This window comes from Euprymna scolopes, chromosome 10 (genome assembly GCF_053919585.1).
Source record: "Euprymna scolopes isolate OS-2025 chromosome 10, ASM5391958v1, whole genome shotgun sequence".
In the NCBI taxonomy this organism is placed as follows: domain Eukaryota; kingdom Metazoa; phylum Mollusca; class Cephalopoda; order Sepiida; family Sepiolidae; genus Euprymna; species Euprymna scolopes.
Genome location: NC_136491.1, coordinates 96,104,763 through 96,118,169, shown reverse-complemented (window position 1 = coordinate 96,118,169; position 13,407 = coordinate 96,104,763). Strand labels below are relative to the sequence as shown.

General features: G+C 36.5%; 1 protein-coding gene across 5 annotated transcripts in view; it reads left to right on the top strand.

Annotated features, from left to right (window-relative positions):
- LOC145286152 (uncharacterized) overlaps positions 1-13,407 on the top strand; it is a 484,368-nt gene that overhangs the window by 39,804 nt on the left and 431,157 nt on the right. For all 5 annotated transcript variants that reach the window (XM_080134898.1, XM_080134897.1, XM_080134896.1 and 2 more), the window contains 2 exons: positions 1,520-2,995; positions 5,095-5,132. In XM_080134898.1, the coding sequence (XP_079991024.1) occupies positions 1,520-2,995; positions 5,095-5,132 (1,514 nt within the window). The remainder of the gene's footprint in view (positions 1-1,519; positions 2,996-5,094; positions 5,133-13,407) is intronic.

Sequence of the window (13,407 nt, the reverse complement as noted above, 5' to 3'; positions counted from 1 at the left end):
GTATTGCCTAGAAAATGCATCCCATCAAAAACTTGTTTACGTTAGACTTGAAGACAACCATATTATAGTTAGCTGGAAAGCAAGAAAACGGGAGACAATTCCATAGGTATGCAGTTCTAAGAAAGAAGCTTTGTTCATGGAATCTACGTTTAGTTTTAGGCACAGATAAAGAGTGGGGAAAATTATTGATAGTGTTTTCTGCTAGACGGGTGTTTCTTGTGAAAGTTTGATGAGGAGGGACCATAGTCGAGCACTTGCCATGAAAATAACGATAAAGCAGAGACAAACTCGCAACATCTCTTCTGTGAGAAAGAGGTTGCAGGGAAGAGAAAAGGACATCTCCTACGAGGCTACAAAGTCTATTTTGCACTATATCAAGGCAGGATAAGTTTTTTCTAGAAGCTCCTGCCCGGGTGGCAACAATACTCCATCCTTGGACGTACTTGGCTCTTATATAGATAGAGAATTGCATCAGCATTGAGATATCTACTGGATCGATAGCAGGATCCCACCATTTTTCAAGCGGCCTTGGCAACAGATTTAATGTATGTGTTCTATTTCATATCAGGAGTAAAGGCCAAGCCCAGAAGCTTGTCAAAACATGAGACCTCCTCAAGATGAGAGCTGTTCATTTCAATTGATGCCAGATGGGGATCAGAACGTTGACGATGTAAAGATAAAAGTTTGGTTTTAGATGCATTAAAAGTAACAAGCCACCTCTTCCCCCATTGTACCACTTGCTCAAGATCAGAGGAGAGAGAATTGGAGAGAACTTGGTCGTTTACAGTCTTAGACTACGAATGATGTAAGGATGTGATTTGGAAGATCATTAATGTAGATCAGAAAGAGAGTTGGACTCAGGATGGACCCCTGAAGGACTCCAGCATTAATACTGTGAGCTTCTGATTTCTGCTCATTAACCACTACTGTTATGAACCTATCAGAGAGAGATGATTTAATAATTGAGAAGACATTTCCAGCTATACCATAGCTGGAGATTTTGTGAAGTAAACCTTTATACCATACTCTATCAAAGGCTTTTGATATGTCAAGATCAATTGCCCTAGAAAGGTAGCCTCCATTGAGAGATTCGCTAATCCTATGAGATATAACTGTAAGCACATCTACTGTAGATCTAGCAGAACGGAAACCATATTGTGTGTCACTAAGAAGGTTATTTTTGCTGAGATGGTTTATTACTTCTCTATTTAACACAGATTCCAGCAACTTACATCATGACGCACAGGAAACTTATTGGCCTGTAGTGAGAGGGAGATGAGCGATCACCTGAATTCTTAAATACAGGGTATACTGATGAGATTTTCCAGAGATATGGGAAGCAATTCTCCTTAAGACAATGTTTGTGCGATAATCATATTTCGTTCTTGTTAGCGCCTTATATCAAATTAATCCATGTATTGTCTGGAACAATTTCCATTTATATATATAAAAAAAAAAAACAGTTGTTTCAATGAATTCATTTATGTTGTTTTCTTTTTGTTTTGTTTTTTTTATTCAGAAACCAAAAGACATCAACCATGTTTGTGAAAAGCACAGACGTCCATTCTGTGTTTCCTGGTGCAAAAGTAGGGCGACATTTCTTGACGAATTCACTGAAAAACGCAAAGGTAAATCCAGTTTCCGAGCTCCTGCAAAAGAACTTGATGCATTCCAAAATGATGCAGGACGTCTGGGACGAATATACGAAACAAAACAAGATTTCCGACAGACTGCCAAAGCAAGATCTGGAATCGCTTATAAAAAATGCACACGACAAATTTGATGATTACTTCATCGCCCGAAAGGACGTGGCTGGCGAAACATTGAAGCATGTCACGTTCATGCTTAAGGGTCAGGAGAAGCTTTCTAAACCGCAACTAAATCTTCTTCAGGAACAAGCACTTCTTGACCCGCAAGTCTATAGCATATTGACGGCCGGCAAAAAAGAAGAGTCTATGACGAAATTGGAACTTTATAATAAGACTAATAAACTAAAACAGGATGACCTAAATACTGACACGTTTGCTATCATGTTAGACCGCCTAGAAAAAGATAAAGCTAACATCGATGATGGCATATCCGCTCTAGATAAAGATGCTGGTGATGCTGTAGATATAAGCGCTGAAATTAGAGACGAAGCTATAAGAAAAAAAGATGAAACCTCTACGGTTCCAAGAGAAGGAACGACCGATTCCTTTATAACTGGCACAGATGTCTTTTCGCCGGAAAAGGACACGCTTAGTTCAGGTCAAGATACATCTTCCACGAGCGAAGTTTTAAGGCAAAAAGATTATATGCCAACGGGAGCTACTCCTGGTGTACACCCGTCTCTTTCAAAATCTGGCGTATCTGTTCCTGGTGTGGTTGCTTCTGATAAGGATATGCCAACAGGTGTCGCTGAAGATGTCACCGATGCTCTGAAGACAGTTTCTACCAAAGATCATTCTTCAACTCCTGTTGCTTTATCTTCTAAACAAGAACTGATAGCTTCTATGAAAGTCTTTCTTTCAACTTCCGCTAAAGACCTTTTGGCATCTTCGACCGGAAATCTACCATCAACTTCTACCAAAGATCACAATGAAGATATTTCATTAAAATCTCGCAGAAGCCTTCCTACAATGTGTACCAAAGACCCCGATATGCTTTCAGTCGGGGACCTTAGGGCACACCCTCAAAGTGATACATCATTAAGGCCACGCCCTAAGAAAAGATTATCCATCGAAGACGTTATAACCATTCAAAGTTCTTCGCTTAGCATATCTTACGTCAGCGCGACATTGTCGACAGAAGATTTACACCCTCAATCAACAGATGAACTTCCAGGCAAACAGGACTCCTGTACTGAAGGAGTGACTTCCTCTGAAAAATCAACAGATGGTGCACTTGCAGATGATGGTGCACTCCCAAACAAGAGCGACGACGAGTCGTCTTCTGTTTCTAAAGCTAACTTTTCTTTCATGGACAGGGAAGAAGAAAAAAGTGAAAGTTTGGAACCGTAAGTAGAATTTTTATATAATGTCACGTTGTTTTTTTTTTCTCGTGCAAAAAAAAAAAAAAAAAAAAAAACGTGCGCGCGTTTTGTCTGGTTGTTTGATTTACTGAATATGGAACGGGCAGGAGGTGGATACGTCAGTTTGACGAATATATTAAGGTGAGGGAAGGGGTAAGTAACACTGTGGTGGATAATAACCTTTTATTAAAAAACTTTTTTGATTTAGTAACCAAATAATAACTAATCATTTTTTAGTCAGTCTTGAACTCCCGAGAAAGCAATTAATCACGTTGGGTTTTTCCACACACACACACACACACACACACACACACACACACACACACACACACACACACACACACACGTGTATGTGTATATATATAATATATATATATATATATGTATGTATGTATGTATGTATGTATGTATGTATGTATGTATAAGTGTGTGTGGGTGTGTGTGGGCGTGGGTGAAAAGGCGCGCGCACACATACACACAGACACTATATATATATATATATATATATGTGTGTGTATATATATATATATATATACATATAAAGAACAAATAGTTAATAAAACATGTTAAAAACACTTTGAAAAAGAGTTAAAATCATATTTAATTTTAAAAAGGAAGTACAAAATAAGTGGATAGTCCTTAATCTGCGGAGTTTCGAAGAAAGTGTGTGTGTGTGTGTGTGTGTGTGTGTGTGTGTGTGTGTGTGTGTGTAATTCCAGCTTAGAGATATACAAAGATAAAAACTAATGAATTTAACGAGGTTATTAATAGTGCTCAATGAAAAGGGCAATATATACGTTTATTTAATTTCAAGTAAACAATTTACATAGTCACGACAAAGACAATGTCCATTTTTCAGTCAATTAAAGACCTCATCGGGTGACCCAAAGTTGCTATTTTATGAGAAATCTAGTCCTTGAAGCAAGGACTATATTTCTCATGAAACTACAATGTATTGTCGACAAAGTTACTACATGGAGGCATGTGTAACTTCCTTACGATGCACCATCATGGATCCCTGGCTAGAGCAGGCAATCAATCGATTTGATTGAAAAGTGGGTGATTTCACCGATTTCAATTTCACTCCTCACATTAAAAATCGGCCTTGTGCCTAATTTGCTCGGTGGGGGAGCAAATAAATACTTGGCCGGTTCTTGGCCTTCGGGCCGGGATCAAAGTGTAGTATCTGTTCCGGCAGATACTGCAAGCAAAGACCATATGTGGGAGCAAATAAATACCCACTCACTTAATCCTAATTTGCTTGGTGGGGGAGCAAATAAATACCCACTCACTTAAGCAAGATTCCGTAAATTTTAATTTCTTTTTAACACCTCTTAAGCTTTAACCTTACAGTTTAGACATTGTAAAGAATTTAGATTAAAATGAGTATAAGGATTCTAGACACACGGTTTAGTAGCATTTAGTAGTGTTTTAATTAATAGTTAACTGCTTCAGATGTTTACGCATTAGATTTTTACAATAAAAGGTATAATTTTAACATGCTGGACATCGTATTCGGGTAAAAGGATTTCCACAGCTATGCTTCCTCACTTCCTCCATCTTTTGGTGTTCCAAACGATGTCCAGCATGTTAAAAATATACCTTTTGTTGTAAAAATCTAATGGGTAAACATCTGAAGCAGTTGGTGGGGACAGGATATTTATATGAAAACATAAATCGTAAAATTGCCAACTCATCAATGAAACAGCTGTAATGGAAAAAATCCAGGAAATAAACGAAGGTTATAAAAAAGAAAACGTGAGTCTTTGAATTTTCAACAAAATTTTGCACTATGTATATATATATATATATATATATATATGTATATAAATGTGTCGATCGCTTTATTGCATGAATATCGCATAGAGTTGAATAAAATTTTGGGAAATAACTTACCTTAAAGCAGTCCTTTGATGATACGATTTTAATTTTTTTGTGACGTGTATTTAGTGAATTGTTGATATTTTACTAACCTGCAATAAAGCGATTGACAGAGTTTATATATACACACACACACACACACACACACACACACACACACACACACATATATATATACACACATTCAATTTTTCTAATTTCAGAACTATGACAGATGGACCAATGGTTGCAGAAGAAAAACGTAAATATTTCTTTATTTTTAATACGCATAGAAATGAAGGAAATAATAACAAAAGAAAAACGACGTAAGTCAAAATAAACAAAAACAAAATGAAATTCATGGTTTACCTACATGATTGTATTACTCATAGTGATGATGATGATGATGATGATGATGATGGCGATCATCATCATCATCATCATCATCATCATCATCAGTTTAGCGTCTGTTTTTTTTTATGCTGGCATATGTTGGAGAGTGTATAGACATTGACTTTCAAACTAACTTATCTAATCATTCGGCCGCATTCATCCTAGGTGGGTTGAATCAGCTGCCTTCGAAAGAAGTATTATGGGATATCAAATTCGCAAAGTGATACCCAGTCGCATATGACAACGTTAAGTATTGCAGTTCTTGCCGGGAGGTTTCAATATCCCCTTACATACAGCGCCTGGCATTTCCTAATGATCACCTATCTGTATTGATTATGCTCCATGTTACTTAACTTTGGTGATTTGATGAGAACCGTTGTGTCAACGTGATTATGCCGTATGTATATCTCTGACCAGGTCTTTATTTATCCCTCTTTCTTTGATGTGCATCCTTATTTTTTCTTGTCCTACCTTTTCCAATTGATTTTACTATTTCAACTGTTCTACATCTACTAAGCCAAAAACTTGCATCCATTCTTTCAATGTGGCCAAACAAACAGAATCTCCTGTTCTGTGCACATCTCCCATATCTGTAATCTTCCCATAAGGTCATCAGATCTAAGCCAGCCAGTCTTTAAGGCTTACATTACACTTTTATTTTATCACTAGCAGACCGCACGACATTGCCCGGTCGTAAAATACACTTAAATATGATATTTTGATTAATGCAGATTTCGTATTTATTATTATTATTATATTATATTGGACCCAATATATAGTAATGATTTAAAAAGTTAAAACAAAAAAAATGACTTGCGCGCCACCACCGAGAATCGAAACCAAAACGTTTAGCTCACGATTTACTTTTTGCTTTGATGTTAATGCCTGAGCTATGAAGACATATTGGCTGCAAAGCTAAAAGTTAAAACATGAAGCAATAGCTATTACGTTACACATGCATATTCGTAATCTCGTTGTATGACCATCACCTGGCAAATTCCATTTTTTTAATTTTCACACTTTTCCCCGGCTAAAACCTAAATATAAAGTTTTGCATGGGTTTGAATACCCTATATATTAACTTTCATGTCTGTAGACCAAAAACTGACACGGGAGTTTGGTAGGGAAACTTTTATGTACGCATACATAAATATTTATGATATGGAAAGAGTTTTGTGTTAACTATAACGTTTTTACGCAAATATTACACAAGTATAAATCATGTAGAATATCTGCATGAATATAATTGCACGTAATAATTAACTAAATATGGTCATCCAATAAGAAATCCGAAAAAACTAATAGAGAATTAATTAAAACTAGCAGGACCCGCTGATCAGCATTGCCCGGTAGAAAAAAACCCCCCCAATCTTTTCTATTCTCCTCTCATTTTCTCTCCAAGAAATGCATGTCCTCGACTTTCACTGACCCTGTTTCACTTCCATATGTTACATAGCGTTCATTGAGGGGCACCATTTACGTTTGGTGTATAACATAAAAAGGATTCTGTGTGCGTATGATTGTCTCTAATATAAATGGTTGTGTGTTTGATTATCATAAAGGGAATCGTGTGTGTGACATGTATTTTCAGAACCTACCTCTGCTTCTTCGATGTTGGACCATCTGGAAATTTCTCATCCTGGAGGGAGATTGATACCTGTTTGACGAAGATTTATCACTCCAAGACGATGAATGGGTTTTATAGTTTTTATTTCACTTTCCCCAGAGGTCCTGCAGGAGGTGGAAGTGAAATCGGCCTGTGTGGGTTCTTCTTCTATACACGTCAGCGTTCGTCTCCCCCCTCCCCAGTTAAGAGGGGGAGACAACGGAAAGCCGTCTGTCTTCTTCAAAGCCCAAATCAAATCTCCCAGATCTAGCCAACCTAACCACGTCACTCATACGTAATATGGTCAGCTGACCTTCGGTTCTGGTAAACGTGTCTACCTCCACGTTTACTCACCTCTCTCTCTCTCTCTCTCTCTCTCTCCCTCTCTCTGTAACATTCCTTCCCCCCTTTTTATCAAAATGTATGGCGAAGGTATACATTTTCTACTTCCCACATTTACTAAGAATGGGATATATATGCTCACCCCACTGGCAAAGAAAACTGTCATACCTTTATTTAATATACTAAGTAAAATAATATCAACAAATAATACCATGTGGCGCTAATCCTTGCGCCCTCGAAGGTCAACAACTCCCTGTGACCCCATGGTCTCTTCATAACTTAAATCAGAATTTCAGGAGCATCCTTTACTCCCGTCGACACTACGCGTGATCGATAAATTCTCGGCAATCAACCGAATAATAAAATCGAGGTCCATCTGCCTCTTCAAAACGGACTATCATCGTCCTTGGCTTTACAGATCAGCTTTTCTTCCCATAGGTAGCACACAAAAAAAATTTTTCCATCCCAAGCCTTATCCTATTCATCCTAAGCCAACTCTTATTACTAGTATTTTGTGGGAAACAAAAAACCTCTTAACATTCCTTATGGTGGGTAGCCTTCTATTTTCCTAAGTACTTGCATACATATTTCATTCATCTTCTCTTGAGCGATTCGTAACATAATGGCCACGTCAGCCATTGCACCCCCTCTGCCCCTTACTCCATGTCAGAGGGCATTTCATTTGCTCCCTGAATTTGATTACAACTAGATCCGCTCACGCTGGACAGAATACATTCCGTTTACTGCTATGTCAAAAAAAAACTTCTTTTTTTTCCAAAGTCAGTAAGCGCAACCTGCCTTGAAGACACATAGCTTCACGGAAAACATCGGATTTCCACACATGAAGTACTCAAAGTTGCTCCATGTTGATTCTACTCGAAATCAATAGAAATCACGAAAAAAAAAAAAAAAAAATTCGAATCATTTCTCGAGAATAATGAAATTAATAACTACCCATGTAATTCAACACCTCTCCAAAATTCTAACATGCTTGCCACAGAAATTAAATTCCATTCACGCCCCACTTTTTTCTTTCATTTCTTCATATAGTTTATTTAACCCTATATTTATCCTTTTTTTTTTTACCTTACTTATGTGGTCAAAACGTCACTCATATCGAATAGAACATTTATTCTACTTTTCGAAAATGAAAATTAATACCGACTGAACCTTTGACTCTTCCGAAACTTTTTTTTTATTATTATTATTTATTACACTGTTTAAATCTTGTTTCTTTCTCTTTTTCCCTATTTTATTATTACTATTATGATTATTAATTAATTAATTAACAACACGTTCTTTCTTTTATTAATCATTCTTTCAATAGACCCCACAAGCAAAGATTCCACCTCTCCATTCTGCGAAAAAAAAATACATGTCAAAGAACAAGAAAATTCTGCCAATACGGTTTGACAACACATCAATTACATAAAAATAATAAATAAAAAAATACAAAAATATCCTATAAGCAATCACAAAGTCCCATCTCACTAACAACAAAATTCCAAATAACAAAACACAGATTCGTGGAAACCCATTTGACCACGTCATCAACTAGGTCGGCTGCATAGTGCATCATCTTTTACCATTCCACAGAATTCAAAATTAAAGAAAAATCACAGTCGTTTACAAAAAATACCTAGACGTTTACAATTAAAATACAGTCGTTTCTAAAATAAAATAAAACGACTCACTTATAAAGTCTCAGACAATCCTAACACTCGATGGAACTAAAATTGTCCATGTCAGAAAAAAATTCCTAAGAAAAAAAAAAAAAAATCGTATAATTAGTGAAAAAGGAAAAAAAAATCACATTTCAGAACCTATCCATTGTTTTTCATCAAAAGTACATATTGTTTTTCATTAAAAGTTACACTTAGTTCACAGTTTAAAAATGACACAAAATATTCATAACACATATTTGTGATTGACGTGTTTATATTTTGGTAAGCTGAAAGGCTCATTCTTTGTTTTTCCCTTCTAATTTTTACATTAAGTGATATTTTTCTTCGTTCATAACGAGCTAATTCCTAATACGATAAACATTTTTTTAAAAACTATTTTCTATATATAAAGTTTTACATCTGTGTGTCTGTATGTCTTCCTTTTCTTTCTTCGTGAAAAGGTTGTACGTGTGTATTGCTTTTCTTTTTTTTTCTTTTTTTTTCTTAATTATTTTTCTAATTCGCCTAGTGTTTTAATGGACCCTACGTTGTGTGTGTGTTGATTTGTATTTTTTTCTACTGTTCTTTCTTTTTTTTTCTTTTTTTTTCCAGACATTTTATTGTGTTTTTCTTGTCTTTTTTTCGTCCTTTTTTCCCCGTGATAATCGAAGTTCTTTTTTTTCTTTTAAACCCACCCTTGCTAGGTGGTCTGGTCAGTTACGGCACCAAATTGAACGTTTGTTACATAGCGTTCATTGAGGGGCACCATTTACGTTTGGTGTATAACATAAAAAGGAATCCATGTGCGTATGATTGTCTCTAATATAAATGGTTGTGTGTTTGATTATCATAAAGGGAATCGTGTATGTGACATGTATTTTCAGAACCTACCTCTGCTTCTTCGATGTTGGACCATCTGGAAATTTCTCATCCTGGAGGGAGACTTGATACCTGTTTGACGAAGATTTATCACTCCAAGACGATGAATGGGTTTTATAGTTTTTATTTCACTTTCCCCAGAGGTCCTGCAGGAGGTGGAAGTGAAATCGGCCTGTGTGGGTTCTTCTTCTATACACGTCAGCGTTCGTCTCCCCCCTCCCCAGTTAAGAGGGGGAGACAACGGAAAGCCGTCTGTCTTCTTCAAAGCCCAAATTAAATCTCCCAGATCTAGCCAACCTAACCACGTCACTCATACGTAATCTGGTCAGTTGACCTTCGGTTCTGGTAAACGTGTCTACCTCCACGTTTACTCACCTCTCTCTCTCTCTCTCTCTCTCTCTCTCTCTCTCTCTCTCTCTCTCTCTCTCTCTGTAACACATACATCACCACACAGCATACATATGCATGATAGAACTTTCCCTTGGTTGAAAGTATTATACTACTTAATACATATTCCATAATAAAACTCAATAATTAAAAAAATAATCTAACAAAATGACGTCAGCAATCTGATAGTGATCGATATATTTAATTTTAATCAAATTAAAATAAATATCGATTTTGATTGCTTAATACTGGACTAAAATTAAACTGAGATTATTGTTTTATCGGGTTTAAACACTATTAAAACCACACACACATACACATGAGCTGTGAAACAGTGAAACAGTACATCATGTGGATGACTATATATATATATATATATATATATATATATATATATATATATATATATATATATATATGATCTGTCTGCCAGTTTTTCCATTCCAATTTTTCTCAGAAACTACTGGCCAATCTGGCTAAAATTTTGTATAAACTTTTGATATTATTTTTTATGATAAGGTGCAGCGAACCATGTATTATGATAGCTGTTTGATGCACAGTTAGGGATTAATAAGGATTAGTCACCACACTACCATATTTACTCCGATTTTTCTTGGAAACTACTGGGTCGATCTAACTGACATTTTGTATGAACTTTTGCTATGGTATCCATTCAATGCATATTCAGATTAATCACCACAATAGCACATTTACTCAAGAAGTTTGTCATTCTAAATCAATGTTCTATAACATTGGTCTGTTTTTGACAGACTAAAAGTCTAGTATAAATAAATACATATATATATGCTAGCGAGGGGGGGGGCGCCCATCTTTGCCCGGACGTAAAATATGCTTATATATGATATTTTAATTAGTCCAGATTTCGTATATATTTCAAAAGTAAACAAGTATTTAGATGTCATCAGCTAGAATCTACGGCAACACATCAAAGGCTGTAAATGACAAAGTTCTCTCTGATTCTCTCTCCTCTGATCTCGAGTGCGCGGTTCAGTGGGGGAGGACGTGGCTGGTTACCTTTAATGCATCTAAAACCAAACTCCTATCCTTACACCATCAACGCTCTGACCCCCATCTGACATCAATTGAAATGAATGGCTCTCGTCTAGGAGAAGCCCCATGTTTTGACAAGCTTCTGGGCTTGACTTTTAATCCTGATCTGAAATGGAACACGTACATCAAGTCTGTTGCCAAGGTCGCTAAAAAGATGGTGGGATCCTTCTGCCGCTCCAGAAGATATCTCACTACTCATGCAATTCTCTATCAATATAAAAGCCAAGTACGTCCAAGGATGGAATACTGCTGCCATATCTGGGCAGGAGCTGCTAAAAACAGCCTATCCTGCCTTGACAGAGTACAAAATAGACTTTGTGGCTTAGTGGGGGATGCCCTTTCCTCTTCCCTGCAACCTCTCTCCCACAGAAGAGACGTTGCGAGCCTATCTTTGTTTTATCGTTATTTCCATGGCAGGTGCTCGTCTGAGCTTCAATCTCTGGTCCCCCCTCACCAATCTTTTACGAAAAACACCCGTCTAGCTGAGAACACTGTCAAAAATTTCTCCCACTCTTTATCTGTGCCTAAATCAAAACGTAGATTCCATGAAAAAAGCTTCTTTCTTAGAACTGCACGCCTGTGGAACTCTGTTCCGTCTGCCTGCTTCCCACCTGACTACAACCTGGATGTCTTCAAGTCCAACGAAAACAAATTCCTGATGAACCGCCCCCTTAAGTAGACACTTTATTAAATCTCCACACTAACATACTGCACATGCAATAACCCTTATCCCTGAGTGGCTTCCGGGCCTTGATAAGTGGTGACTACCTTGTAAAAAAAAAAAAAAATTTTAACCGAAACTGTAGCATTCAAAGCTAGTGACGTTACCACTGTACTAACATGACATAGAAACCGATTAAAAATGAAGAATGAAAACTAAATGAGGACGAATGTACAAAATGCTTAACGATTTTTTAAAACAATTATTTTACAAACAATTTTAACCAGCTAAAGGCCCATGAAAGAACGGCCCGTAAAAAATCCAATCATTTGAGGCCTCTACCACTGCTTTGCGACTTTTGGTTTCGGAGGAGATAGAGTTTGAAAATATGGAGACAGACAGACAGACATATATACGTTTAGATATATAAATATAAATAATAAATAAAGTGAAAAAGATACAAATAAAGATGAATTTTTATAAAATAAAATATCCGTAATGTTGTAGTCACATGTTAATACGGTGTTGTTACATGTTAATAATCGGACCCACATGTTGTATGCAGAGACAGTTGCAAAGGAATAAAAATGGAGAGAAATTTGACTCAGGTTTTCTGTTGTAATGAAAGTCATTTATTCGTGGTACTTTCCAAAATAACGCATTGCATCTTGCTTTAAAAGTCTCTTAGTTCGTCTCGTTTACCATATAGTTAACAAAACCCTGCCATCTTAACATGGGCTTAAAAGTCTCTCGGTGCCACGGCCACACGTTCATCTTCTCTGGTTTGAGCTTTTCCCAGTTCTCGCCATGTGGTGCATTTTTTTGTCTCTACGTTTTCTTTTTCTTCTCTTCCTCCACTGTGACGTCATATCACACGCTGGTTTGGTCATTTGCATATGTGTCATGCAGCTGTTGCTGCTAACATGCTAACATGCATGATCTGTTACATATCAAGATAGAGAAAGCTCTACATGTATGAGTGGAGCAAATACTATAAGAAACGATTGATGACACTTCAAAGTTAGATAAACTTTATTTGATCATCAAATCAAGAAGAAAAATTTTGAGACCATATTTCGAAGCTTAATGCTTAAAACAAAAAATAAATACTAGAAATAAAAACAAAAGATATACTCTCTATTATTATATAAAAGTCTCTGTATGTGTGTGTGTGTGTGTGTGTGTGTGTGTGTGTGTGTGTGTGTGTGTGTGTGTGGTGTTTGTGTCTGTGTATGTGTGTGAGTTCCTTCCTTATAGGTTCCAAAACAGCTGAGCCGATCTTTTGCAAATTTCACAAAAAGCTAATTTATATGTCTGGCAGTGTTCTTAGATATGTTTTGTACATAAATTCATCAGATAAGTATCGAAAATCCCCCCAAATCTCTTAAAAAGGAAAAAGGAATAACTTTTACGGGGGGGGGGATATTTTAGATTATAACGGCAAGGGAGATAATAAAATTTCAGCAAATATTGGAGATATAGCTTAGTGGTAAAGATTTTGAATAAAGATCGAATGATCCTGTGTTTAAGTCCG